Here is a 25,271-nt window from a genome sequence, read left to right as displayed (position 1 = left end):
AAACATGGTAGAATCATACTTTGTGTTCTTTGTGTTTGAGAGGGAAGCATGTCGACTCTTTTTAGCTTTGGACTGTGAGTAGAATTGGCACCTATCACTTGCAGCTCAGAGTATTCAACTGTCAAAGTGAGACTTTCCTGATGTTTCTTATTCCAAGGTTATGACTGGCAGTGTTGCAGATGATGTCTCCTTTTCAGCCTGAGTTTCTGAATGGGCTATCATGGGAAGAGAGCCCCACTACTAACTTGGGTTGGAAATATTATAGCCTAATGGAAAGATAAAATGTGATGCTTTAAATTATTGAAAATGTTTTTTTTTAAATTTTTGTAGCAAACATAGAACATAAAACATAGCCATCCTGACTGATGCACTTTAAGAATAGAGAAAGAAAGAGAGAAACAAGAAGAGAGACAAAGGTGGGGAGGTGGTGGGGGGATGGAGGAATGGAAGGATGAAGAAACGAAGGAAGGAAGGACATTGAAATCATCAGAGAAAACAAAGAAAATATGAGCAGATGATGAACAAATTAAAAATACTGTAAAACAGAATTACAAACAACTTGATCATAAATTTTAAATATTATGTTAAGTTTACAAATGCCTATAAAAATTGAACTTAGTAAACAGACTTACAAAGAAATAGAAAACTTGATTAGGTCTGTAACCATTAGCAAATTAGATCAGTAGGTAAAATTCTTCCCACAAAGTACACAAGTGGCCTGAATGGTTTTACTGACTAGTTCTGCCAAATATTTATGGTGTTGCTAAAGCTGACGCAAACAGCCCCACCATCCTAGGGTGTGGAAAAAGGAGGTCAGTTACTTTACAAGGCTAGTATAAACGTGCTTCCAAAACAAGAAAGCAAAAATTAGATGTCGGTCACATTCAGTGACATTCATTAAAATAGATATCCCTATCCTCACCCACTATACTTTCAGCCTCATTTTATATTCCTTTGTTTTAACTTCAATCTACTTTACCACCAGTGACTTCTTTTTTTTTTTAAAGATTTTATTCATTTATTTGACAGAGATAGAGACAGCCAGCGAGAGAGGGAACACAAGCAGGGGGAGTGGGAGAGGAAGAAGCAGGCTCATAGCAGAGGAGCCTGATGTGGGGCTCGATCCCATAACACCGGGATCACACCCTGAGCCTAAGGCAGACGCTTAACCACTGTGCCACCCACGCGCCCCATACCACCAGTAACTTCTTAAATTTTCCTCAGATGCTCTAGTCACACACCTGCCTCAGGACATTAGCGTTTACTTTTCCTGTTTGAAACCCTCTTCTCCCACAGACTTTCTTGGACAGCTCCTTTCTCTCCTTCAGGTCTTTTCTAAAAATGTCATCTGGTTATTCCTTTCTTGAAAATCTGAAATCATTATTCCAATACTCCTATGCTTCTTCCCTGTTTTGGTTTTTCCTTCTGCACTTTTCACAGTCTCACATTACTTCTGCATCTTGCTTATTGTCTGTCTTCCACCTCTAGAAAGAGAGCAGAGCTTTTTGTTTACTTACTTACTTCCACAGCTCCGGCAATTAGCATACTGCCTGGCACCTGGTGAGGACTCAGGAACTATTTGTGGAAGAATTGATAAATGCGAATGTATTGAACAAAATGTTAGCATGACGAATTCAGCAATGTATGAAAAAATACAGCATGACTCAGTTGGATTTTTCTCAGGAATGCTAGTTTAAATTAGAAAAACTTATTGAAATGGCAGATAAAAAGAAACAACAAAATTATTTCAACAGATGGGGAAAAGCATGTTTCGGAATTCAAAATTAAAGAGACCTCTTTAACCAATAAACCAACACCAGCCATCACACTTAATGGGAAAACATAGCAAGTGTTTTCTTTATTATCAGGAACAAGAAAAGGTGCCCTTTTCTCATTGTTTCCACTCTTCTCATTGCATTTTACCTGACAGAATAAGCCAATAGAAAGATAAACGCAAGGTACAAATAATGAAAAGAAAGAAAGCTCAAAATTTTCACAGATGATATGATTATCAACAAATGCAGAGTAATTCACAGAATCAAAATAATTCAGAAGATCATCAAAAGAATTTGGCAAAATTTCTAGGTACAAAATCAGTATATAAATACCAGTCAGAATCCCAATTAGTTAAATTGTGAAATCAGACAAACTGTTTCTGAAATTCGCACGGTAACGTAGAAGAGCCACTAATTGGGGGAATTTCTCCACCACAAATCAAAACATATTGTAAGGCAGTGTGACATCGGCCCAGAGACAGACCAGGACACTGATGGAGCAGAACAGACAGCCCCCAAATACACCCAGACCTCTCGGGGTACTTGGTGAAGACCGAGTATTCAGTAGAGAAAGCATCAACTCATTGGTAAATGGTGCTAGGAAATATTCATCAATGAATGAATTGTCAGTCTCATTTGTCAATCTCTTTTCCAGAATCTGCCACTGTGTTGCTAGCCTCTCTTCTCAGTTGCTTATCTTCCAGGCTCTTTTTCTTGTTGGTTTACATTCTTTCCCCTTGACTTATCTTGGTGCACTTCGTTGAATGAGCAAAGGCAAAGGCTTGTGTTTACTTCAGGATGTTTAAATGGGAGTAAATTAATCATGTATCCCCTCTTTCTAAAAAATATAGAGTATGTCAAGAACTCCTGGGCCATTGTTGTTGTTGTTGCTGTTTTTAATTTTTGTATTAGGCAAGTCAGGGTAAAACCGCACGAAATATCGGACAAATGCTAATGTTTCAGACTGTATTGAAAAGAAAGTCTTGTAATTCCTTTGATTTTTTTTTCATATGAAAGTAAAGGCGTAGTGTTAATTCCTTTGAGAAAATACGACCAGGAACTGGATATGTATGCGTGCTTCTCTGTGTCTACAGGTAGTGTCTCCTGGATAACATGTAAATTCCACATTCAGTATTGGAAACAGCAGCTTTACCTGACAACCAGTGGCCTATTCTCATCTCATCTAGCCTTGAAAGTGTTTTCTGTGCAAAGGAGTCTTTATTGTTTTTATAGAGATTTTCTCAAGAAATTTATTTTCTCCAGTGCCAGCACTCCGCTTACCATGCTTTCACCGAGAATCATTAAATGGAGTGGTTTCTCATTTTGAGGTGCATTAAAAACGTGGTGGTGGGTGGCAGTCGAATCCTCAGCCTTAAAGGATGATTGTTGGGAGCATGTCCTGGGCCCCAGAGCATGGTTTCCATGGTGATTCTGCAGCTCTGCCAAGGCTGTTTCTCACTGTGGGTGGAAAGAAGCCCCCCTGCCAGCAACTATGTGGGATTCTGGCAGCTGGAGAGAAGGCTGAAATGATGCGCTCCTTCCCCAGATGGGAGTTCTGAGAGTCTTCTTTTAAATCTAATAGGCAACTCAGGCCCTGTGGAAGAGTGGGGGTAATTAGGATCTAGCCCATTACAAGTGCAAAATGTGCATGATAAGATTCTTCAGGTTTCATATTTTGAGTAAAAGCTTTACAGAGGATCAGGACTCCAACTGAAGGAGTCTAGCCTGACTTGGCAGTAAGGGAGGGTTAGAGAAATTTGTATTCGTCAATAAGGTTAGTATAATGCTAAGGGATTTAAATGGCAACATTTAAATAGGGAGTAAAAGAAATATTGCCATTTAATTTGGAGATCTTGAACTAATTCAGAAATGCCTGTTAACTCAGGGTTGTCAATTCGGGTTTACACAGTATTGAAATTCATCTCATGTTTTCCTGAATTTAAAAGGCACTGCTATAACCAGTCCTATAGACTGTGACACTAATAACCACCGCCATTCTCCCTTCCCTGAGATACTATGGAGTCTAAGAAATTAGGCTTGCTTGCATGGGGGTCCTAGTTTTGGTCCATCTAAACCACGATCGAGAAAATCTGAAATAAGTAGAAACTGACTCTGAATTAGAATTCAAATTAGCAGAATTAAGCAGAAGCCTTCAATGATAGGCTTACCAGTTCTTTGCTCCTGGGCCTCATTTTGATTTTATGTTTGCTTTGTTATTAGCTTTGATAAGACCAAGGAAAGGTAATTCCCATCTATGAATTTAATGTTTTATATCTTTCTTTCTTTATATCTAAACTTCTATTCTGAAGACTTTTGTTGACTACATTATTCTGGTTTTGGCACCTCACTGCCTGCAGAAGAAATGCCACATACCTATATCAAATTCTTCCAGAATAGTAAGGGAGAGAAATCACAAAGGAATTGGATTTGAAATCATAGGGCTGTTTGGGGGCATTCACCAAAATAAGGGTAACTCCTGTTTGGATTGGTACTAATTTTGTTTTTATTCTTCTTTATTTTAAAAAAACAATAAGGTGAAATTTTTACAACATGGAGAAACAAAGGATAGTTCAAAGATTTTTCTGCTATCCTGTTAATCACAACTCAAAACTGTGTTCAATGACATTCAGAGACTACACACTCTGGTCTCATCCATCTGCTAGTGAAATCTCTTCCTATCATATGAAGTGTCAAGCTGTTCTAACCTTTTCTACTTCCCCATATTGCGTGTGTACGTGCATGTGTGTGCGTGTTGGAGAAGGAATGTTTAAGAAATGATTTCCTGTACTAACAATTTCTGTGGAAGTGAGGACATGTTTAAATTTCTTTCTTTGCCTCTGGGGCAGATGAGGTGAGCCATGATTCTCTCAAGAAGACCAGTTCCAGGGACGCCTCGGTGGCTCAGTTGTTAAGCGTCTGCCATCAGCTCAGGTCATGATCCCAGGGTCCTGGGATCGAGCCCCGCATTGGGCTTGCTGCTTGGCAGAAAGCCTGCTTCTCCCTCTTACACTCCCCTTGCTTGTGTTCCCTCTCTCACTGTCTCTCTCAAATAAATAAATAAAATCTTTATAAAAAAAAATAAAAAGAAGACCAGTTCCAATGATCAGTATTAAAATTAGCAGGATAGACCACTCTTCAAATATAAAATTACTTCACAGGAACTTTACAATGATCGCATGCATCATATGTCACTATAAACATATATGCATTCTAGGGAAAGTGCACACAGATCTTCCTATGACTTACTTAAGTACAATAAATAACAATCCATTTTCCAATCTCATTTATTGTTTCTGCAGAAAGGAATAGCCAGTTATGTAGAGAGTTTTTGAGAGGCTTCAGCATTACAAAAGGAGATTCGATCAAGAATTTCCAAAAGGAGAAAAGTAGGAGGAAATCTCTGGAGTAGGATATATATAGTGGAGACCAGGGGACACACACAGGTGGATGGAGGGGAAACTGAGATCATCTTAGGAGTTGCTCTGAGCCTGGCAGCCCCTTACTTAGGCTTCCTTTCTTACCAGCAGCTGGTTTGGTATACTCATCAATATGTCTTATTGCAAAACATACACACTTAAGCATTTCCAGTTAAGCTCTTAGAAGATATCTAGCAAGTTCTGATACTTATTCATAATATTAACAACCATGGTTTTCTGATGTCAGACTAAAAATCTACCTTTCAAAAGACTAATGTGACAAAACTTTAAAAAGCAAAAGTGATTCCTGTAGTCAAAGTTTATTTGAAAACCATATTACGACAAAATCATAGTTAATATAGTTAAAGGTATGTCTAGTAATGGTAACCCTGACATTTATTGAGTGGTCACTCCATGGCATGCACTATTTTATGTATTAACTCACTTTTTAATTTAATTTAATTTAATTTAATTTAATTTAATTTAATTTAATTTAATTTAATTTAATTTCCAGTGTAGTTAACATACAGCGTTATGTTAGTTTAGGGTGTACAATATAGTGATTGAGCAATTCTGTACATTACTCAGTGCTCATGATGATGATTGCACTCTCGTCCCCATCACAACTTCATCCATACCTATCCCCCCTCCCCTCTGGTAACCATCTGTTGTCTAGAGTAAAGAGTCTCTTTTTTGGTTTGTCTCTTTTTTTCCCTTTGTTCATTTGTTTTGTTTCTTAAACTCCACATATGAGTGAAATCATATGGTATTTGTCTTTCTCTGACTGACTTATTCCACTTAGCATTATACTCTCTAGCTCCATCCATGTTGTTGCAAATGGCAAGATTGCATTCTTCTTATGGCTGAGTAATATTCCATTGTATATATATCTATATACCACATCTTCTTTATCCGTTCATCCTCTGATGGACGCTTGGGCTGCTTCCACAATTCGGCTATTGTAGATAATGCTGCTATAAACATAGGGGTGCATATATCTTTTGGAATTAGTGTTTTCGTATCCTTTGGGTAAATACACAGTAGTGTGATTACCTACTTAATGCTCACAAGAATGATTTGAGGGGAATTCTTACTGTCACCTTTTACAAATGATGAAATGAAAAGAATAAACTTGCTGAAAAAAACACAGTGGTAGAGTGAGAATTTTACCTGTCCTGGTGTCTCATTTTTCAGCATCTCTCATTTTTTTCAATCACTAGCCACAGCAAGAAGTATATTTCACATTTGAGTTACTGCAAAGATAACATAAATTAGTATCTGAACTCAAAAGCCTCTAAAATAATTTGCTTTACTATATGTAGTGCATTCAGATATTGCCTAGTCTGTTCTCTTTCCCTTCTAAAAACTGCTGAGCAAAGTTCACTAGGGTTCACAATGAATAGGTTTTGACCCACTATTTTAAAAATATAGCTAAAGGGAGTTCCATAGAATAAATGTCATTGAAATAAAAACTTAAGCAGATGAAATTTGACAGCAGTAAAGCCAAGATAGAATGATATGCATAGCATGTGGTGAAGATTATTATAGGAAATCTGGGTCGGGAAGGAAGGGCTTCTGTTGGTTTGGGAGTAGAAAAGGAAGCCTTCAATGGAATTAAATATTCTCTTCTTTGTAAAGGATGGGTTTATAATTAAGAAACTTGATTTTTATACCCCCCTGGGCAGACTGGATGTGAATGTTGACCTTGAAGTCATCTATAAATGCAAATACGGATTCTTGTAATGTTGACATTTTTTCTAAGAATGAAAAAATATTAACATAATATTAATATAGATGAAGAAAAAATATTAATTCCCAACTGTTTTCTGTTGGTCTTCTGCAGGGTGTTTTGAGTGCTGTATTAAATGCCTGGGAGGCATTCCCTATGCCTCCCTGATTGCCACCATCCTGCTCTATGCTGGGGTTGCCCTGTTCTGTGGCTGTGGCCATGAAGCACTCTCTGGAACTGTCAACATTCTGCAAACCTACTTTGAGATGGCAAGAACCGCTGGAGATACACTCGACGTCTTCACCATGTAAGTCACTCTAGGATAGCTTCTCGTGTTGAGAGTGTATGTTCACATTGCTGTGTGTCAAATAAATAGGGATCTAGAGTTAAGGGAGGCAATATTATAGATGACGAAATAACTACCCCAAGGTTGTGTACATGACTCAAAAGAACATCGACCTTTACCGTGAATCCAGGACACATAGCAGAAGATCAGAAGCCAACTGAATCTGGACTTAATTTGTGTTTTAATTTGACTGTCAAGTTTTATCAAAAATTCAGTTACCATTAAGTGGAATGCTTGCATTTCGTTTGCTCTTCTAATCTGAGGAGAGGCTGTTCTAGTAGAACAGAGCAGAGAATAGAGAACAGGGCCAGGCAGAGATGTAGACGCTGCTGCTAATTCTGGGAAAATCACCAAAACTCTATGAGTTCCCTCACCTTTTTAAAAATCTTAATTCAACATTGGGTATGATATCATCTTTCTTTCCCTGCCTCACAGAAGTGATGTGGACTTCCCAAGAAATCTTGGTGAATGGTTTTTGTTGACTTCTGTTAACAATAAATCATAAGTAATATTGAACAGCTTTCTGTAAACATGATCTATGCTTAAAATGTACATTTCACTCATAAAATGCAAACTCCCAGGATCGCTAAACTTTATTATTTTTTATAAAGTAACTCACACATAGTCTGGAAGTAAAGGAGTTTGCTGTTCAAGACTCAGTCCCTTATTGCTTAATATTACAGAAAGCAAATGTTTAGTATTGAATTTAGATCCAAATAAATTCCCGATTCAGATCATTTATTCAGTGATTCAATGCCCACAAAAAGAAAATAGCTTATTTTGACATTATTTGATAATCCCAGCTGATAGTAGACTTTCAGTTGCATTAGCCACCATAGCATTTATGACCCCTACAACTTCTTGCATTTATGTCACACTTCTTTTTTTTTTATAAAGATTTTATTTATTTATTCGACAGAGATAGAGACAGCCAGCGAGAGAGGGAACACAAGCAGGGGGAGTGGGAGAGGAAGAAGCAGGCTCATAGGGGAGGAGCCTGATGTGGGGCTCGGATCCCATAACGCCGGGATCACGCCCTGAGCCGAAGGCAGATGCTTAACCGCTGTGCCACCCAGGCGCCCCTATGTCACACTTCTTGATACTATGCAATTATAGTATTTTTCATGTTGCTTTATTTGTCATTCTAAGTAAATTCAAACCTTCTTAATCTATATAGACTTTTTTTGGAATAAGATGGGTTTAGAGTTACAAATCGTAATAGTTAATATGGCTGGTGAGAGTGACTCTGCTTTTTACTCTCACAACTCCATCAAAAAAGTTAATGACATTTCTTATTTACCCAGAGCCAGTTCCCACTGAGGTGGTGTAATTACAACCAAGACCCTAATCCAAGACAACACTTGGTCAACCTGGACAACTTTCTAGGTAGAAGACAACATTTCTCCAACTCCAATATCAGAAAATGTATCATATTGCTGAATTTTTAAATAATCCCTCAGCTACAGATTATCTTGAACAAGATATTGCTCACAGATTATATTTATTATTTTATTAATTGAAGTTGCTGATTTCTATGTAAATGAAAAGAGAAAAAAGGTACACATTTCTATCAAGTAAGAGAGCAAGAATCTCCAACTTTGTGGAGTGGAGAAACTGTACCCCTGGCCAGAGTGAATAGCAAAATTGTGAGGAAAAGGAAATATTTATTTGAAATATTTATGTTTATCTAGAATACATTGGCACTTAAAATTTGGGAAAGATTGGCCCGAAAATAAGAAACAGGACAAAGCAGGTGTGTGAGACTGAGCACCTCTCCTGACATAGTTATTAAGAGGAAAAAGGAATTGATTACCCACTCATTTAAGAGCTGGGATTATTCAAAAACAGTCCCTAACTCTGAACTGTCAATTTAGAGCTTCATCAATGTCAGTGACTCATGGAAATGAATTAATTGCAAATTTTAAAAATCATAACCTAAAAAAACCAAAGGAATTATATCACTTTCCTCATATTTCCCAATGTAATTTTATTTTGCAAATTAGTTTTGAAAAATTACCATTATCCATTAAACTAAATTCTTTAAGCCCTTAGCAGACAGTTCATCAATTTCCATTACATTAGCTATATAGCATGAATTGATACTTGAAAGTTTATAAATGATATTCGTCATTTGGAATATGATTGAACTACCTGAAAATGCTTTGGATTATTGCAAGTTAGTTTCCAGAGATCCCTAAGAAGATGATTGCAAGGATATATTTTAATGTGATAAAACTGACATTTTCTTTTTAGTTTTATCTCAGCCCACACTGGACAAAATATGTTTTCACTGTGCATTATTTTAAGCTACCACAGATGTCCTTAAAATCTACAGATTCTCTATATTTAAGCTACATCCAAATTGCTAACTTTGGATATAGAATAGAAGTTTGTAAGAAATCATGAGGCTAATAAATGACAAGAGATGATTGTATACATCTATCAGAAACCAATGTCAAGATACTTATTTGACATTTAGACAGCAGACTTTAATATATCACAGAATTCTACTAAAGCTCTGAAGGAGTAGTGTGTGTGGGAGTTCAGAAGAGAAATCAGAGATCATACACTTAATTTGGTACTTTTACCTTTGCTCTGTCCCATTGGAAGTTAACTGTGAAATTAATAATGCATTTTGGGAATGGGAAAAATACCAGTTTGATTGAAATAAAAACAAGTGCTCAAATTATCTCTATCTTTATATTTCAAATAACGCAAAGTCTTTATACAAGGCCTTCTGAAGCTACCAAGGGAATTCAGACTCTTTCCCTGTCAGCAAACGGTTCGTGAAAATAGAGGGAAGATATGTACCATAAACCACTAGGTACCATTGGTGCCAACTGATACATTCAAAGATTTACATACAGGTTTAGAGCAAGCAGAGATTATCCTATGGGATGCACAGGGATATCAGAGGAATAGAGAAGGTGAAGGGGAAACAGAGGGCATAAAATAATGAAATTTACAATATAAGTGTCTGAGAGATGGATTTGCAAGCAATACAACTTGCTTGGAAATGAGCTAAGGTTAGTTTGGAAAAGAATGTGTAGGAGAATGGGAAGAAAGCACCCATTGGCCAATTTTAGTCATTTATAGTCTGTTTTTTTCTCCATAGTTCACATGCTTGGTTCAACCAAATTAGGCACTCCTGTCTCATTTCCTTATGAAGGAAAAGAAGCCTGTTTACTGAATGTGTGAACTAAAAGATAAAACCAATTACCCAAGCCTCCACTTTTCCTCCTGTGGTTGTCAGGATCTGAGGATTACTTCATTCTTTATCTCAGCTTCTTTATCTCTGTCTCACTGTCTTCTTTCTCGTAAACACACACATATTTCAACATGGTCAACATCTCCTAGTCTACGGGAAGAAACGTGAACGCAGTGAAAGATGACGATTTCATTTCACCAATCATCTGTCTAGCATGCAAAACTGACTTCTCATAAAGAAGTTTGCATATAAATAATAAATACTACTATAAATTTATACATATTATAAATACACATAGGAATAATCTCCATTCTCATGCAACCTGTGTTTTGGGCATAAAATTCTCAATACCATCAGCCTTCATCAGTGGAAGGTGACCGACATGTAGCTCCTCCATCTTCAGCTGATGTCTTCCATCAAATCATTGTGTCATATTCCATTTGAGAAATGGACATTCCCCATGGAGAGAGAATAGAGGGAATTTCTCAAAGATTTTGTGACCCATTGATATATTTTTAATTATCACTCTGTTCCTCCTCCTTAACTTAGTTTCTGAAAAGCTTTTCATCCCTTTCAAGTCCATGGTCTTTCATTGGCTCCAAAGTATTGTGACAATGAGAGTGTGGCCTCGCCCACTGCTTCCCTTAGAGGATATTCCTACACTCTGACTACAACGTCTTTTAGTCTGGCATCGCCATTCAGGCCCACTCCACACTGGCAACAGTTCACTGCTCTACCACTTTCTGCTATATGATGAGGAGATCATTTTCTGATCTGTGACTCCAACGTCCTTACCTGAGAGCCCCTTGACAAGGTATTATTATGTGTTCCATCAGTTTTATTTGGCTTAGTGAACCAGAAGGAGGGTACGCATTTTACTTCTGCAGAGCAGATTCATAGAGGACAATGAAATATGGAAACTGGTTAGAAAATCAGATCTCAAACAATCCAAACCACTAATTTTGCTAAGCGACTTGGCTTCTTGTGTAACTGTCTAGAGGACTGAGCAAGAGACGTTCTTATTCACAAATACATGCCCCTGTAATTTATTAGACAGGGATTGTATTTGGGTTTTGACAAATTATAGTGAGGATCTAGGACCTGGTACCCTTGATTTCCAGAGTGAATGTATTTTATTTTCAAAGTTTAATACTGTGACTTGAACTTAATGCATCAAGAACTGAGGTTACTAGATAATGAATTCTTTGGTATTTAACGCACACAGAAAAATTAATCTGTTTGTGTAAAACAAAAACAGGCAGTAAACTCAGATAAAATAGATATATTGGTTTTGCTCTCAACTTCCTATGTATGTAAATCTCTAAATCTGCTTGTAGTTCAGATGTTTATTTCCTGGAACTAAACGAAATAGAAAACAGTCATGGATGGGAGTGAGAAGGATGGGAATGAGAAGGGAAAAGAAAGCAGAAATTCATGGTAAGACAAAACCAGGTTTCATAGGCTGATAGAAATCACAACAGTATGCAAACTGCCAGGGGATTGACAATCAAACCAGATTGCTGAAGTCTTCTGCTTACAAGAATTTTGATGACCACACAAATTAGTACTGAAGCAAGGTTATTGATTAGTCTAGGAGATTCAAAAATAATTTCAATCCCATCTAGAACTTACGTTAGAAAACCATACTAACTTCCTAACCTCTGATATAATACGCAGAAAGCGTCTCGTTAAGCTGTATTTCAGCCAGACTAGTAATCCTCGAATGAGTGTTAAACAAACAAACACACAAAAACATCTCACTCATATGAAACAACAACAATGAAACCAAGTATGTAAACCATGAGGACTTGAGGTAGAGAGACAACTGAGTGTAGAACTGAGCACTGGTTCTGGGGTCAAACTTCCCCGGTTTGTTTCACGTGGTATCTGCCTCTTTCTACTTTCTTACCTTGGACAAATTTAACCTGTCTGCCTCTGTCCCTCATCAATAAAAGGGACTTAACTAATGCCAGCTCCCTAAGGTTGTTACGTGGATAAAATGAGTTGATATTTAAAACAGTTAAATAGACTGCATCTATTTACGAACATGCTTCTGCTGCTGACAGTGGTGATGATGGTTTTGATTATGATGATGGTGATTTCCCTGAAGCTGGGCCTCGATTTTAATGCCCCATGTCATGCTTCCTAAAGTGTGTCTGTCCCTGCACATACCCTACTTACCACAATACTCTTAGTGCTGTATGATTTGACTAGAGTAGATGTTTCAGCCAAAGTACGCACCAAAAGTAGGTTTCAGACGCAATTAGAATCAAAGATCTAATTTCTCTCCTCTTTTCTAACTTCCAGGAATACAGCAACTTTAGAAAAAAATATTTGCCAAAAAGAACATGATGATTTCTTTCAAATAATGTTTGAAAGGGTATCTGGTAGAGGAAAACTTGCTTTGCTTTTTGTGATTCAGAGAGAGATTTTGGTTGGATTCCAATTTATAGGGAAATAGTTTTTGATTCAGTGTAAAGAAATTTCCAAAAGTCAAGAGTTTTCTAAAGAGTACTTGGTCTGCCTTGGAATGTACTGATTTGCCTGAGAATGAAAGTATTCAGACAAGGCTGGTAATGAACTTCCAGTTCTGAGATGCTTACAGCCTATAATTCACTTGCTAAACCTTAGTCTTTACTCAAGAGCAGGTATCTTAGTGTTTTTGCCTGCTTTTGCAAATTTGGTTATTGTGAATAGCAAGTATGGAAATATATTTAGAATTTATTGTAGTTATTATATTTCTATGTTTTTGTTTTCAAATATGCAGATATCATTTTTCAGGCTAATCTTTTTTTTCTGATTTGCCTTTTAATGAATTCACTCATTCAGCAAAAATTAGTGGGTCATACTATGTGCCAATTACTATGCTAATCCTTAGGGATTCAGAATAAAACAAGACAGATTGATTTTCCTCAAACACTGACATGGGAAAGATATGTCAGCCAAGTGCCATCCACATCAGACTAAACAGATAGAAATCCAAGAAAGGTAGAGTCAGTAGTTGAGCTGATTTCCAGGATGCAGCAGGTTAAGAAACAGAGGGAATGGATGTACTGTATGGTGACTAATATAACATAATAAAAAATTATTATTAAAAAATAAATAAATAAGGGAATGAAGAAGCTACACTAATTAGTACTGTAGGGCATCGGAATTAAAAAAATATATATCAATTGGACCAGAATAGAGAGTAAAAAGAGAATTAAGTATTTAAAGGAGTTTTAAGTACATTTAAAATTATGTCCCTATTCACACTTTTACCAAAAGACTTTCAGATAAATTGAAAATTTTAAATTTAAGAATAAACTTATTTATAGAAGCTAGAAGAAAAATAGATTAAGATTAAATATATCATGGGGCAAGCAGTAACTGAGAAATATAAGATATCACAAAGGAAAGTATATATGGATTTGATATAATATAAATTAAATTTTACTCATTGAAGTATTACTTTAAAAAAATAAAAGACCAAACTGAGAAACGTATTTACCATGTACGTGACAAAAGGTCCTAATTTTAAGAAAGGCAGAGTTAATTCAACAATAAAAGGATACATTTTGCAGTAGAAAAAATTGGCAAAATATAAAAACATTATTTCATTGAAGAATACAAATGATTAATAGCTTGTAAATACATGGTCATCCACACTACTAAACTAAGAAAGTTAATTAAAATTATACTATTAATTTTACTGTCAAATTATCAGAAAAATTAAATGATAATACCTGGTATTGAGAAACAGAGAATATGCCCTCAAACTTGTTATCAATGCATTCTTATTTTGGTTCAGACTTTCTGGATACCACTTTGACAATACATTCCCTGCAAAGATTTATCTGAAATGATCATTATTACCATGCTGTTTGTAAGGGTGATGCATTAGCTTCCTATTGCTGCTGTAACAAATTACAACACATTTAGTGAATTAAAAAAAAAACAAAAATTTGTTGATTGGGTTTTTGTTTTTGTTTTACAGTTCTGGATATCAGAAGTCTGAAATGGGTATTATTGGGTTTATTGAAATAGGCTGAAATCAAGGTATTGGCAGGATTGTGCTCCATCTGGAGGCTCCAGGGCAGAAGCTGTGTTTTTACTTCTTCCAGCTTTTAGAAGCCACCTGCATTCCTTGGCTCATGGCCCCTTTCCATCTTCAAAGCCAGGGCTTTGTAGCATCCTCAGATCTCTCTCTGAATCTGACTCCAACTTTTCTGCATCTTCCTCTCATTTATTAGGATGTGCAATTATATTGTATAATATATATTATATTATATCCTGCCAACACAGGATGACCTCCAAATCTCAAATTATTAATTTAATAATATTTTCCAAGTCTCATTGACCAGGATAACATATTCATTGGTTCTGGAGATTAGATACAAACATCTTGGGGGAGGGGACATTATCATTCCTACCATTGAATAAAAGTAGTTGAGAGTTGGTAAAATATATTGTGATACCTTCAAATGGTAGAATGTGCCATAATCTTTTTCAAAATGTTGATAAAACTATATAACATTTAAAATATTCATAGTATATTGGCCAAAAATGAATTTGTAAAGCAGTATAGAATAATCATAACTTTTGGAATTAATTATAATTCCCATATGGAAAAAAACTGGGAGGGTAAGCAGTGAATAATCTGATTCTGGATTTAATTTTTTTTTTCTCTGCAATGGACATATATTGCTTTTAAATCAGTAAGACAATTGTTTGTAGAAACACTGTCAAATTTTAAAGTTCACATTCAGAAAGGAGGTTAAGTACTTTCGTGAATTCCTTAAGCAGTAGGGGAAAAAACGCAAAAGTAGTAAAACAAGGATTCTTATGGAGTCTGCGTTTTCATCCTGTTATGGACACGATCAGCGACTTCATGATTAGAGGGGTTATTCATGCATTTTGTTGACCTATCATTAACAGAAAACTCATTTTTATAGACAAGAAGAATTTAGTTTTTCTAATATCCTATTTGAAGTTATTTGTTAAGTTTATATACTGCATGTTGATAAAAGAGTACTTTTGTGAAAGACGGATTCAAGCCAGTATGATAATGTCAGATATATCATAACTTAAATATATACATGATTTAAAATTTTTAAGTGCATTTTGGAACATAACATTAGTAAATGTCCATCCTCGGATTGTTTGAAGAAAACTTTATGTAAGCATATTTGAATGTCTGGAAATGTCAGTTACATATATAGGTTGTGGCAGGGTAAATAATGGCCCCCGAAGATATCCAGAACCTCATCCCTGGAACCTGAAACTATTACTTTATGTGCAAAAGAGACTTGAAGTTGTGCTTAAGTTAAGGGTCTGGAGGTGGGACACTCCCTACCTCAAGACAGTGGGGTGATATACTCAAATTACTGAACAAAGGAAACTGCCAACCAAGAATACTGTTATCTGCCAAAATTATCCTTCAAAAACGAAGGAGAAATGTAAAAATTTCCCAGATAAACAAAAGCTGAGCGATATTATCACCATTAGACTTGCTTTACAAGAAATGCTAAAGGGGGGGGCGCCTGGGTGGCACAGCGGTTAAGCATCTGCCTTCGGCTCAGGGCGTGATCCCAGCATTATGGGATCGAGCCCCACATCAGGCTCCTCTGCTATGAGCCTGCTTCTTCCTCTCCCACTCCCCCTGCTTGTGTTCCCTCTCTCGCTGATTGTCTCTATCTCTGTCGAATAAATAAATAAAATCTTTAAAAAAAAAAAAAAAAGAAATGCTAAAGGGAGCCCTTCTAATTTGAAATGAAAGGATGTTAAACAGTGACAAAAAAGCCTATGAAAGTATAAAGCTCACTGGTAAAGGTAAGTATATAGACCAATACAGAATACTGTAATACTGTAATGCGTGCACTTTTAATTCTGGCATAGAAGTTAAAAGACAAAGGTATACACAAAAAACTATAAACTATAAAAGTGTGTTAACGGATACATAATATTAAAAGGTGTAACTTGCAACATCAATAACATAAAGTGTGTAAAGGGGAAAAGTAACTTTAGTGTATTTATTCGAAATTGTGGTTAAGTTGTTATCAGCTTAAAATAGATTAAGTATGAGATGTTTTATGTAAGACCCATCATAACCTCAAAGAAAATACCTTCAGAAGGTATACAAAAGAAAATAAGAAAGGAATCAAACTCTGTCAAAAAAAAATCAACAAAATAGAAAGGACGACAAGAGGAAGAGTCAAAAAAAAGCTACACAACAGGTAGAAGACAATTCAAAACGGTAATAATAAGTTCTTCCTTACCAATAATGACTTTAAAGATAAATGGATTAAATTCCCCAGTCCAAAGACTTAGAGTGACTGAATGTATAATAAATAAGATCCAAACATATGTGGTCTATAAGAGAATTGCTTTAGATTTACAGACATACATAGGCTAAAAACAAAGCATGAGAAAAGATATTCCATGCAAATGATAACCGAAAAGAGGGATGGCCATACTTATGTTAATCAAAATAGACTTTCAGTCAAAAACTGTCAAAAACAAATAAGGACATTATATAATGTGGGTCAATTCACCAGGAATATATATGCACGTATAGGCACATAGCATCAGAGCACCCAAAGATATGAAGCAAATATTGACAGCCCTGAAAGGTGAAATAGCATCACAATAAGGGGAATTCAGTATTCTCCTTTCTATACTGGATAGAACAACCACACAGAAGATTAATAAGGGAACAGAGGACTTGAACAACACAGTAGAACAAATGGGCCCAATGGACTTATCTAGAACATTCTACCCAACAGTAGCAGAATGCACATTCTTCTTGAGTGCTCATAGAACATCATCCAGGATTGATCCCATGTTAAGTCACAAAATAAGTTCTAGCAAATTTAAGAGGCCTGAATTCATATTTATATCATCTCATTTCCAATAGAATGAAGAAGAATAAAATACTTGGCTATAAACTTAAACAAGGTGGTGAAGTAATTTAAAGAAGCCACAAATGTAATGACATCCCATGTTCATAGGTTGGAAGATATAATATTGTTAAACTGTCCATACTACCCAAAGTGATTCACAAATTAAGTGCAATCCCTATCCAAAAAAAAAAAAAAATCCAAATGGAATTTGTTATAGAAATAGGGCAATCCCAAAATTCAGATGGAATCACAAAGGACCCCAAATAACCAAAACAATCTTGAGAAAGATGAATAAAGCTGGAAGCTTCACACTTCCCGATTTCAAAGCACAGTACAAAGCTACAGTAGTCAAAACAGTGCAGTAGTGGGAGGCTCAGTTGGTTAAGCGTCTGCCTTCAGCTCAGGTCATGATCCCAGGGTCCTGGGATCGAGTCCCTCATCAGGCTCCTGCTCAGCAGGGAGCCTGCTTCTCCCTTTCCCTCTGCTGCTCCCCCTGCTTGTGCATGCTTGCTCTCTCTCTGTCAAATGAATAAATAAAATCTTAAAAAAAACAACAACAGCAGCACTGTAGTAGTGACATAAGAGACATACAGACTAATGGAACAGAATAGAGAGCCCAGAAAGAAAACCTTGTACAGGCAAAATGATTTTGAGTAAGGGTGCCAAGACACAATGGGGAAAGGGTAGTCCTCTTAAATAAATGGCGCTGGGACAACTGGATATTCATTTGCAAAACAGTGATATTGGACCTTTATCTTACACTATAGACAGAAATCAATTCAAAGTAGATGAAAGAACTAAATATAAGACCTAAAATTATAAAATCCTAGAAGAAAATAGAGGGGGAAACTTCATAATATTGGTATTGGCAATGATTTCTTGGCTATGGCACCAAAGCACAAGCAACAAAAGCAAAAATAGATGAGTGAGACTACATTAAATTTAAAAGCTTCTCTGCAGCAAAGGAAATGCTTAACAGGGTGAAAAGGCAACCTACAGAATGGGAAAAAATATTTGCAAGCCATATATCCAATAAGGAGTTAATATCCCAACTATATAGGAACCCCTACAGCTCAATAGCAAAAAACCAAATAACCTGACTTAAAATCAGCAAAGGACTTCAATAGGCATTTCTTCAAAGAAGACATACAAATGGCCAACAAGTATATGAAAAGATGCTCAACATCACTCATCATCTAGGAAATGTAAATCAAAACCATGATGAGAAACCACCTCACAATAGTTAGGATGAAAAACAAACAAAACAAAGTATGATCCAACAAGCCCACTTCCAGTTATTTGTCCAAATGATTTGAAATCAAGATCTCAAAGAGAGATTTGTATTTCCATGTTAACTGCAGCATTATTCACAATAGCCACATGTGGATATCACGTAAACGTCCATCCACAGATGAATGGATAAAAAAAGGGAGGTTTATACACAGAATGGAATATCATTAAGCCATAAAAGAGAAGGAAATTCTGTTATGCGCTCCAACATGGATGAATTCTGAGGACCTTGTGCTAAGTGAAATAAGCTAGTCCAAAGGACAAATATGGCATGACTGTACTCACATGAGTTACCTAACATAGTCGAACTCATAGAAACAGAAAGTAGAATGGTGTTGGCCAAGGGCTGGGGAGAAGAACAACGGGGAGGTGTTGTTCACGGGGTTTAGAGTTTCAGTTACACAAGATGAACAAGTTCTGAACACTTGCTGTACAACACCTAAGAGTATGGTTAATACTGTGTTGTACACTTAATTTAAGAGGATAGAGCATATGTTATGTGTTTTTTGACTCAATAAAAACTAATAAAACATGGATATTCTCCATCACAACTGTGAAGATTCCAAAACAGCGTCAAGTACTCTCTAAAATCCTGATTTTTTCTTTTTTCTGAAGTTGAATAGGATATATATAACTCTGAGCTGGAGAAGCTACTCACCTCCTACTCAGTAATGTACTGGTTTTAAGTGCTTAGGAAAAAGCAGCCATTTCCCAACTTTGAAAAGAAGTTATGTATGCACTAGCAACTTGTCTGTATTACTGTCGAACTACTATCTTCTTATAGCCTGTAACATACACGTGCATTAGACGATATCCAAGTTTAAAATTGTCCTTACAGTTACAGAAACACTAAAGAAGTAAAGAAATAAAGTAACTGTATGAGTTTCTTGGGTCTGCCATAACAAACTTGCTGGCTTAAAACAACACAGCCTTATTCTCTCCCAGCTGGGGAGGCCAGAAGTCTAAAGCCAAGGTGTCAGCAGAGCTGCACTCCCTCCTGAGACCCTAAGGAAGATTCTGTTCCTTGTCTCTCCCAGGCTCACTGGTTGCAGGCATTCTTTGATTTGAAGCCCCATGGCTCAACTGTCTGCCTCCATCTTCACTGTACCTCCTCCTTTTCCAAGGGTCTCTCTCAAAACTCCCTTGCCCATCTTTCATAAAGATACCTGTGACTGCCTTTACGGCCCGCCCGAGTATTCCAGGAAAAGCTTCTCCTCCCAAGACCTATAACTTACACCATGGACACCATAGAAGGTAAAATTCACTCTTTGCCATATAAAGTAATATCCAGAGGCTTCAGGGATTAGGAGTGAATATATTTGGAGGGAAGCATTTTTTTTAACCTACCACAGTCACCAATGTTCTTTTTTGCTCTTGCAACAATTGCTACCTATAAAAGTTTTTTCTAAGTATGAAAACATTAGAAATATCTAGCAATGTATAAGCACAGTAAATATGCCTATATCGTTCTTTCTGGAGGCACTTTTTTTTACATTTGCATAGCACTTTATTTCTTTTTAAGTTTTTATTTAAATGCCAGTTCATTAACATATAGTGTAATATTAGTTTCAGGTGCACAATATAGTGATTCAGCACTTCCTTACAGCACCCAGTGCTCATCACAATGTGTACTCTTAATCCCCTCCAAAGGGGTTTGTTTTTTTAATAAGTGATGTTAGGACAACTAGACAACCTTTTTTTATTCTTTCTTTCTCTCTTTCTTTCTTTCTTTCTTTCTTTCTTTCTTTCTCTTTCTCTTTCTTTCTTTTTCTTTCTATTGTTTTTACTTTTGAACTTAACTTTATAAGTAATATATGAATACCTGCAGTTTTATCCAAACAAATTCCTGACATCATATCATGTCACCTCAAAACACTCCAATATGTGTCTCCAGAAGAGGACTTTTAGAACTTAATATATGAATAACGCTATTATAACACTGGACAAAATTAATAATATCACTTCACTCTTTGATATTGTAACTAATGTGAACCTATAAAATACGGATGCTGCTAACCTCGCCAGCCCCCAGAGAGGCATCCACGTCTGAGAGTTTTCCAGTGTTATAGACAGCTATTTTGAAAAAGATAAAATTAGATCCAATTTGTGCACTACCCAAAGAATAAACACCAAACTGATCAGAAGATCCATTGTAATAAACGGAATGATACACATGCTAGAAGAAAACGTGGGTGAATTCCTCTATAACCTGAATATAAATAAAGGCTTATAACTATTACTAAAATCCCAGTGTAATGAAAGAGAAGACAAATAATTTTGACAACATCGAAGTTTTTGTTTTTTTAAGTTGTGTGGCAAAATGCCATAAGCAAAGTTAAAAGACAGATGGCAAACTAGGAGAAAATATTAGCAACATGTGTTATAGGTAAAACCTAAATATCCCTAATACACAACAAAAGTCTTTTTAAAATTGAGGTGGAAATAGGATCACAAATCTTATAGATAAGTGGGCAAAAGACATGACAATTCACAAAAAGATAAATGTCCTCATGATCATATAAAAAGATGTTCCATTTCACTCTTACTAAGATAAACAGAGCAAAACTATGATACTAGTTATCACCCATCAGTTAGCAATAATTCAAAAGCTTGACAATATAGTCTTGTTGAGGCCGTGGAGAAACAGAGTCTCATACATCGCAGTTTGGGATGCAGAAATGGTACAACCCTTACAGAGAGGAATTTGGCAGTTTCTAACAAAGCTACATGCCTTCCCTTTTCAACTCCTCAATCCTCCCACCCTAAAGATACACTATCAAATATCTGGATACATTTGTGCAAGATTATTCGTTGCAGTGTTATTTATAATTGCAAAATATTGATAACTACCTAAATATGCAAGCATAGAATATGGAGTAAATAAATACATATATACACTAGGATTAACATGCAGCTGTTGGAAAGAATGAGGAAGATCTCTGTGAACTGATATGGAGTGAAAGGATATTATTGTTCGATAAAAGCTAAAAAGCTATTATTGATGCAAAAAAGCATATGTATATGCTACCTTCTATGTAAAAGTGAAAGGAAAACAGGAATATATACACACACCTACACACACGCTTGACTTTACATTAAAAAACACAGGAAGGGGGGCGTCTGCGTGGCGCAGTCGTTAAGCAGTCTGCCTTCGGCTCAGGGTGTGATCCCGGCGTTATGGGATCGAGACCCACATCAGGCTCCTCCGCTATGAGCCTGCTTCTTCCTCTCCCACTCCCCCTGCTTCTTCCCTCTCTCGCGGGTTGTCTCTATCTCTTCAAATAAATTTAAAAAAAAAAAAAAAAAGGAAGGATAGCAAGGGAGCAATGAACAAGAAACTTGTTGGAAGGGATAGGGGAGGTCATGACCCTTCTCTGGGTTTGTTGTTTTTTTTTTTTTTTAAAGATTTTATTTATTTATTTGACAGAGAGAGACAGCGAGAGAGGAAACACAAGCAGGGGGAGTGGGAGCGGAAGAAGCAGGCTCCCAGGGGAGCAGGGAGGCCAATGTGGGGCTCGATCCCAGGACTCTGGGATCACGCCCTGAGCCGAAGGCAGACACTTAATAACTGAGCCACCCAGCTGCCCCTCTGGGGGTATCTTTTTATACAGATTTGACATTTATACAGATTTTGAACATTCTCTATGTTCAGAAATGAAATTAAGTCAATGTTGATGGGATGGGGGGACCTAAAACTGAAACAAACCGAAACAAGTAGATCCCCATTGCATTTCAAATAAATGCCATAAGCGCAATGAAGGGAAGAAAAAAGAATAAACTAATCCAAGTAATTTAGAAACTCGATATTTGACTGTATACTCTTAGTCTCAGGTGGAGGGTAGGGGAATTTCAAACATCCTGAATTCTTTTTAAGTAGGTTTGATTTTTGTAATACTTTGCATGAAATAATTCTGATATAATTTTAGATTTATTATGAATCGGACAAAAGAATATATGTGTAATTCTTGGGAATTAGGATTCTCACTAAGAAGGAGGTCATACAAATATGGAGTGAGGGAAGGCAGCAAAAAAACCCTGTGGGAATTGATTGGATTTGGAAATATCACTATGAACTCGAGATTTCTAAAATACATGTGTGTCTGATACGCAGCTGTATGTGCACCGGTACATGCATGTGCATTATACATAGATAAATAGATATGTACGTGTTTATGTCAGTGTATATATGAAGTGTGTATGTGTATACATGCATGTATTTCCTATCTTGGTATGCTGAAAAGACCAAGAGGCAAAGACACCACAGCAGCAATGAGTAACCACGTCTTGGTCTCCCATATGCTCATTAAAATAACCAGGGCTTCAGATGTCCATCAATAGATGAACGGATAATGTAGCGTATATACACAATGGAATATTACGCAGCCATCAAAAATGAAATCTTGCTTTTGCAATGATATGGATAGAACTAGAGGATTTTATGCTAAGCGAGATAAGTCAATCAGAGAAAGACAATTATCATACGATCTCACTCGTATGTGGAATTTAAGAAACAAACCAAAGGATCATAGGGGAAGAGAGGAAAAAATGAAATAAGATGAAACCAGAGAGGGAGACAAACCATAAGAGACTCCTAATCATAGGAAACAACCTGAGGGTTGCTGGAGGGGAGGGGACAGAGGAATTGAGTAACTAGGTAATGGACACTGGGGAGAGTATGTGTTGTAATGAGCACTGGGTATAATATAAGACTGATGAATCACAGACCTGTACCCCTTAAAAAGTAATACATTATATGTTAATTAATTGAATTTGAATTAAAAAATTAAAATTAAAAATATATATATACACATTAAAAAAAAAAGAACCAGGGCTTGGCAAAGAGACACCTAATTTGGGGGTTGAGGGAGGTTTGTACAAAGGGAGCCTTGGTCCCCTTGTTGTGTGAGAAAGTAAGGAATACTTTACAAAAAATGATGGACACATGTCACAAGGATAGAGAAGTCAGCTTTGGGCATGCCCAGGGGCCAAGTATAGAACAAGTTGAGCACCAAAATAATCAGTAGAGTAGTGGCTTATAAACATTTGAAGAAAAAAGCAGACAGCCTTAGTCCATATCATTAATAAATAGACAAACAGAAAAACTAATAAAAAGGGGGAAAGGGAGGGCTATTGCTTACGTCAGAATATCTAGTGCCAAATGGTAAACGTGAATGAGCACTGGCCGTTAGGAAATGAGCATTTTGTTAACACAGGAGGAAGACTGGATTAGTCAAGCTCCATCAATGACTGCTAACACTGGCAGGAAGTTTTAATGTAGGACAGGATGTTTGTCTCTTCACAGATCACTTATTAGTTACAAGGGAAACAATAGCAATGGCACAGTACAGAAATTAGACGTCGTCTTGGCTACATGATGCAAATCAGCATCACTCCTGAGGGGCACATGCACAGAAAATCACCCTTATCGCATTCCAGCCGCGAATGAGGAATTGGAATCTAATCATGAGGCCACAGCAGACAAACTCAAAATGAAGAACATTATATCTAATAGAGAGAGTGGGATTACGCTCCTCGACAGCGTCAATTTCATAAAGACAAAGAGGCTGTGGCTGTGTTCCTGGTTAAAAAAAAGTAAGGACAGGCTGCCAATAAATGTAGTACTTACCCCTAGACTGGATCCCGCATTGAGAGAGAAGATGCCATGACGTTCATCGTTGGGTCAGTGTGGGTAAAACTGGAATACGATAATAGATTTGACACAAGTATTTTATCAATGTTAGAATCCCTGAAGTCAATAAGTATACTGTTGGAGAATTTCTCCATGTTCAGATGTAATTACTCAGAGACAGAGAGAAACGCAAGAAAACAATAAAGTAAATGAGGTAAAATATTATAAGATAGATAAAGGAGGTATAGTTTTTCTTCATGCTATTCATTTTCTGCAACTTCTTTTATAAATTTGAAATTAATTCTAAATTAAAGTTTAAACATATTTTAAAATATGTCATTTTAACCTGAAAGTTTTATGAAGAAGCCCATTGAACCACATTCTTCAAAGTCCCATCTGTAAGTTGAAATCCTCAAATTCTTTCACAGGCATGATAAGCTTACAAGTTCACATCATCTGCCACATTGCCCTCGACAAGTAAAATTGTGCAATATTCAGATTTCAGACAGTGAAAATCAGTCACTAAACAATTGCCCTGGTACAGTGAATGTTGCGGGCTCTTCTTATTCTTTTTATATGTAACAAATTCACTTATGCTGTTACAGGTATCCTTTTAAAAATATTGTCATAGCATCAAGAGTTTCTAAATCTCCCTCAGCGTGATCAAGCTTTCTAATCCCTCATTTGTCCCCTTATAAACAGCCAACAGGATATCTCCCTCATTTGCCTCCACCCTATCTACTCCATTCATACTCTAATAATGAGAGGAAAGAGGAAAAAAAAAACTTGACAATGTGAAATATAGAGGAATTTTCTTACAAATGGATATCAAGACTACGAAAACAGCACGTTAACATGTATACCTCTCCACATACCATGGCTACATAAGTAGGTTTGTTTCTAGAAGTAGCAAAATGGTTAATTTATGGTTTTTCATTCCAAAGGGCTTTGGGGTTTCCATTTAATACTTAGAATAACAGAAACATCTGTCTGCAAT

The 25,271-nt window shown here is 36.5% G+C and overlaps 1 protein-coding gene across 1 annotated transcript in view; it reads left to right on the top strand.

Annotated features, from left to right (window-relative positions):
• The window catches only part of GPM6A (glycoprotein M6A), a 160,774-nt gene that overhangs the window by 99,977 nt on the left and 35,526 nt on the right, over nucleotides 1-25,271 (top strand). Inside the window, exon 2 of the mRNA XM_034647763.1 lies at nucleotides 7,035-7,227. Within this exon, the coding sequence (XP_034503654.1) occupies nucleotides 7,035-7,227 (193 nt within the window). The remainder of the gene's footprint in view (nucleotides 1-7,034; nucleotides 7,228-25,271) is intronic.

Source organism: Ailuropoda melanoleuca, chromosome 18, assembly GCF_002007445.2.
Source record: "Ailuropoda melanoleuca isolate Jingjing chromosome 18, ASM200744v2, whole genome shotgun sequence".
NCBI lineage: Eukaryota > Metazoa > Chordata > Mammalia > Carnivora > Ursidae > Ailuropoda > Ailuropoda melanoleuca.
This window is presented reverse-complemented; position numbering and strand designations above follow the sequence as displayed.